This window comes from Elephantulus edwardii, unplaced genomic scaffold, assembly GCF_000299155.1.
Source record: "Elephantulus edwardii isolate Elephantulus edwardi_28Jun2011 unplaced genomic scaffold, EleEdw1.0 scaffold00079, whole genome shotgun sequence".
Taxonomy (NCBI): Eukaryota; Metazoa; Chordata; class Mammalia; order Macroscelidea; family Macroscelididae; genus Elephantulus; species Elephantulus edwardii.
Window position 1 is genome coordinate 258,389 of NW_006399829.1, and position 5,764 is coordinate 264,152.

At 34.0% G+C, this 5,764-nt stretch overlaps 1 protein-coding gene across 1 annotated transcript in view; it reads left to right on the top strand.

Annotated features, from left to right (window-relative positions):
• Positions 1-5,764, top strand: part of NIPBL (Nipped-B homolog (Drosophila)) — a 251,156-nt gene that overhangs the window by 130,625 nt on the left and 114,767 nt on the right. The window contains exons 7-8 of the mRNA XM_006889575.1: positions 2,804-2,961; positions 3,872-3,968. Coding sequence (XP_006889637.1) covers positions 2,804-2,961; positions 3,872-3,968 — 255 coding nt within the window. The remainder of the gene's footprint in view (positions 1-2,803; positions 2,962-3,871; positions 3,969-5,764) is intronic.

Here is a 5,764-nt window from a genome sequence, read left to right on the forward strand (position 1 = left end):
TATAGATATTATCCTGTCACTGACAATATTGTACTTCAAGACAGATCTAGCAATGACTTTTTTAACTATGAAAGCAACTCCATTTTCCCTCACTTTTTCATCTCCAGAGTAATATATCATAGACCATAAATTACACAGGAGATTACGCATCTTTTTCTCACTAAGCTGCTGGTGGCTTTGAACCACATACCTTTGCATTGTAGCATATAGCATTCTGCCACATGCAAAGAAATTCATTTAAATATCCCAACTAGAATAATAATCTACATACTAGCCAGTGGAATTTTAGAAATTTATATTGTATTTTGATGAAAATACAAGATTAAATAAATATTCAATTCTACAAAGGGTTGCTATGAGTCGCAGGCGACTCGACGGCACATAACAACAACTGCGTTGGTATCTTAACCTATTTATTTGACATAGTTAAATGGATATTGTCAAACAGCATTATATAAAAGTTAATTTATATAATGTATTTAATCTAGAAAAACACCTTGTGTAGTGAGGAATATAAACTTTCTACACAAACTCTCATTGTATTTTACCGCATTTCTCTTTTTTTTGTCCTTGTGGAGATCATCTTACTCAGTTAACCAGAAAATTAACAGAAATAGACACTACAGTCATTTAAAAAAAAAAACACAACACCCTAAAGTAACATTTAATCCATACTTAAGAGTTAAATATTCTCTAGAATGTTTCCACTGAAAGGGCAATACCAGACAGGTAAGATACTTTAATACTCTCCACAAAAAATCAAATAGCAAAATAACTTTTATTTAAATTTATAAACTATACAAACTGAAACTATTCATTGATCATTAACTAAAAAATAGCTTTATAAGAAGCACAATTATGAAAAAATACTCTTCAGAGAATTTATAATACTATTGTATATTCATGCATATATCCTGCCACAGGATCAGATAGTGTTTTGTTCTTTCATAGGGTCCCTATAAGTAGAAACCAACTCAAGTGTATACAGTATGTTTCATCTCGTTTTATAGAGTGGCTTAACAGCATTTATCATAATTTAAAATGTATATGCCTCACTCAGCTTAAAATGAAAAAAGTTATTTCATAAACTTGCTACAGGTCCTTGGAGAGGGATGTTGTGCTTGGGAGGGTGGAGATACAGCGCAAGAGGAAAACCCTCGATGAGATAGATTGATTCAGTCACTGGGGTAATGGGGGTAGGTGTGTCAGAGACAATACGGTTGACACAGGATAGATCAGGGTTTAGGGCTGTTGTACATAGGGTCACTATGAGTTGCACACACCTCAATGGCACATAACATCACATTAAGAAAGGATGAGTAAGTAAAATCATCATGTGAACATAGAAACGAAATTTCTAAATAAAATATTGGCAAAGCAAATAATACATTTTATCATATTCAGCAGTATTATGGCGGTAATACTATTAGCTAGTTAATACAATTCAGATTAAGAGGTGGTAATGATAGTGAATCTCTTATTAGAAGCCAAAATAAAAGCATTCCAATAAAGTGAACTTCGATTTGTGATTTCTGAAAACTTTTTACAGTGTAAGAACAGACCAGCAAAAGTTTTTCCTAGTCTGTCCACCTAGTGGTGAAAGCTTAGAAAATTCCCTTGAAAGCATAAGACATGAATTCTTCTAATTGCTTTATACAGTATGATAGTGGACATCCTACTAATCAGGAAGACATTCTAGAAAATCTATCAGATGTTTAGTCATGTATCTATGTACACATAACTGTTGATAAAGAAGAAACAATGGCATTATTTTTAGGTGATAGGATTATCGTTTGGAAAATCAAAGAGAAGCTGGATCTAAAGTTTTGTAATTAATTTATGAAAGTATTCCATAACATTATTCAATATATAGTCACTGTTCAAAAAATTAATTCCATTTTTTATACCAAAATGTTGATTTCAAGAAAGATCATACATAAGATGGCAAGGAATAAATTTAATAGAAGTGTAGAGACTTTTGTGTAAAAACGTGTAACTTTTGGAAGACATCGAAGAAAGCAGGAAAATAAGTTAGCTAACTTGATGGTTGCAAAGACTCAAGGGTAAATTAGAATTTTCCTTAAATATTTGAAAAATAAAATTTAGTAAATTCAGTACAGTTGTAATAGGAATTCCAAATAACTTTTTGAAACTTAAGCTAGTCTAAAAATTCATATGGAAGAATACAAGTTCAGGAATAGATAATTAATTTTTAAAAGAAATAAAGTGTAAATGTTCAAGCCAAGAAGAATCTTAAGATTTATTTTCATAATAATGCAGGCGTGGTAGAAAAGAGCATGGTGAACTGGAACATGATTAAGAGCCTAAGCGCATCCCCAAAGAGTTGGAAACTTGATACACATAGTCTTGATACTCAGGACTATATTAATTTATTGTAAAAGTATAAGAGGATGTATAACCAGTTGCCATTAGGCTGTCTCTGACCCATGGCACACCCAGGTGTGTCAGGACAGATGATCTTCATAGTGTTGTTAGTGACTGAACTCAATACAGTGATTACCTTTAAAGAAGAGTAAACAAGGGAGAAGAATGCACAAGTAAATTAAGAGACTTCAATGATATCTGTACTGTTTTATTCCCCACCCACTCCTAAAGACTATTTCTGAATAACATCTGGCACAGTATAAGCATCTGCTTGACCTGGATAGTCAGTATATGAATGTTTTATTATTTGTTGTAGTTTCTGTGTGCTTAAAATATTTGAGAGTCATTATTAATATTCTCACATTTTCAAAAGTTTTACAAAACTTTTTTTTTCCCTTTTAATTCTTATTAATTTCAGCCTCGGTATCAAGTCCCATTGTTGCAGGTGGTTTGAGAAACATACATGATAAAGTTTCTGGTCCGTTGTCTGGCAATTCAGCTAACCATCATGCTGATAATCCTAGACATGGCTCAAGTGACGACTACCTACACATGGTGCACAGGCTAAGTAGTGACGTATGTCATTTATTAGTTATCATTAAGGTAATAAGAATAGTTCTGCTCTTTGTTACATAACTTGATGTTTTAATCCATAAATGCTTAAGGGCTATCTGCCATATGTCAAGGATTATGCAAGATACTCATAATCTAATTATAAAATAGAAGGTTCCTATACACTCACAGCATGGAACATAAACTATAACCAGGAGCCTGGCCCATTAGGTAAAATTGCTTTTTACATGTTTAAAGAATTGTTAAAAAGACAAAACAAAACACAAGCAACAAGGATCCTGGATAGCAAAGGTTTTATGTGACCCACAGAGCAAGGTTTAACAGTTTTGAACAAAAAATTCTCTAGGTTTAGATTCTTAATGAAATCTAATTTTTTCACTTTTTAATGATCGCTCATACCAAAATGTTCTTTTAGAAATTGAGCCTTTCTTATAGTAACTGGGTTATTTTTTCCTTTTAAGATTTGTTAAAAATTCCTCCCCCTAAAAAATTAGATGTTGCTTTGTTGTAATTAAATTGTTTCACATACTAGAAATCTGTTCTAATTTTCATCTAAGCTACATGTAGCTCTATAAAAGAAATTAAAATTATCATAGCCTTTAGCATAGCCAACATGAAAGTGGATTCTGCGCTCAAAGCATTTACAGCCTTCAAGGGTGTTCTCAGCTCCTTTTGTAGAAAAAAAATGGAGCATATTAGTAACACCAATTTTCTTATTCATTGCCATGCTTAGGCTGTTGATTCTTTTGGATACAATTTCAGTTCTCCTAAAATATTCCAAGAAGAAAACAGAAAAGTGCAGAAGAATTATGCTATTGAAATTTATGTAATTTATGTCTCTTTTGGTTCTCTTAAAGATTTCTGTAGAGCCTGTCCTTTCATTCAGCACATAAATGTTATGCTCTATTCTTAGGATGGAGATTCTTCAACAATGAGGAATGCAACGTCGTTTCCTTTAAGGTCGCCACAACCAGTCTGCTCCCCTGCTGGAAGTGATGGAACTCCTAAAGGTATTAGTGTCACTGAAGTTTCTTTTCAATATTTCATATTGAGTAAAGAGCTCTGACTTCTTAAGTCAGCTCCTGAAAGTTACTCTGTAATTTTTTACTTATAAAAGAAAAAGTAAGTAAAGAAAACTTATTTGTAAGCAGTTCTGTATCATGGGCTTAAATTTGTCCCTATTCATTCATGTCCCATTTTCTTAAATCCCTGGCACCTATAGTCTTCCACAGTTTATAGAATATATCCATTTTCATTCTTATTGATAAATCCAGTGTTGTGCACAGCTTTAATAACTTCTCTGAAACATTTGGAATTATTGATCAGCTATTTGAAAACCCAACCCAAACCACTGGCTCACATTCATGTACCTTATCAGGCATAATAGAATTGTTCCATAGGATTTCTAAGTCTGAAAATTGTTACAGAAACAGACTGCCCTGTCTCCCACAGAACACCTGGAAGGTTTAAACTGCTTCCCTTTATTTTTGATAAGTAGATTCCCTCCCCCCATTCACATACCTTGTGTTTAATGCAATCATTTATATGTATGTTGTTGTGTACAGTCAAGTCAAAACCAACCCATAGCTGACCCTCCAGCAGTTTTCAGAGGCAGTTAATTGCACAGGAGGAGATTGCCCATCCTTCTCCCGCATGTATAATATTTTATAATATTAATTACCATTGTTTTATGCCTATTGTCACCCTGTCTTTTCAAGTCTCTATTGAATATTGCACAATCCGTCACACTCCTTCACGGTGATTTTTCCATCTTCCCCTTTGTATACCCTCCCATCTCTGCTTCCCTTTCCCTATTGAAGATTTGTACATGTCTTTTTCAGTTATCCTTCTAATATCATAATAATGTCCTTATGTAGTATTAATTCTTAGGTGACTGAGATATTTCACTCAGCAAAATCCTCTCTAGTCTCTCCCAAATTATATAGTATTATACTGTCTTCGCTCTTTGGTTTGCATCATGTGAATGTACCATAATTTCTCAGTCCATTCGTTTATTGATGGGCATTTGAGCTGTTTCTGTTTTCTTGCTATTGTAAATAACACTACTATGAACATAAGTGTACATATGTGCGTTCATGTCTCAGTTCTGATTTTCTTGGGATATATTCCTAGCAGTGGAATTATTGGGTCATTCGGGATTTCTGTGTTCAGCTTTTTGAGGAAATGACATACTGCCTTCCATACTGCATGAAAGTTTCTAATTTCTCCTCATCCTCTCCATAATTTATTTGCTTTTTTCTTAAACTTTACTACTATTGTTGCAATGAGATGGTACCTCATTGTTGTGTTGATTTGTATTTCTGTGATTACCAGTGATTTTCAACATTTCCCCATATGTCTACTGGCCATTTGAATGTCCTCCATTGAGATCTGTTGAGCCTTACTTATCTCTTAAGGTGGTTTTCACCCTGAAGTCTGTTTTTTCAGACATTAGTATTGCCACTCCAGCTTTCTTTTGCAGGCTGTTTTCTTGTTATATTTTTTCCCAGCCTTCAGTTCTTGGTTTATATTTCACCTCATTTCTTTCATATGTTTTTGCAGGCAACATATTGATGGACACTTTTTGATTTCTTTTGTTATTTTTGATACTTTTTCTTTCTTGTTGTTGTTTTGTGCCGTTGAGTCGCTTGCGACTCATAGGGACCCTATGTACAACAGCCCTAAACTCCACTCTGTCCTGTGACAATCCCACTGTCTCTGACACTCCCATCCCAATTATCCCAGTCACTGAATCAATCCACCTCATAGAGGGCCTTCCTCTCCTGCACTGTCCCTCCACCCTCCC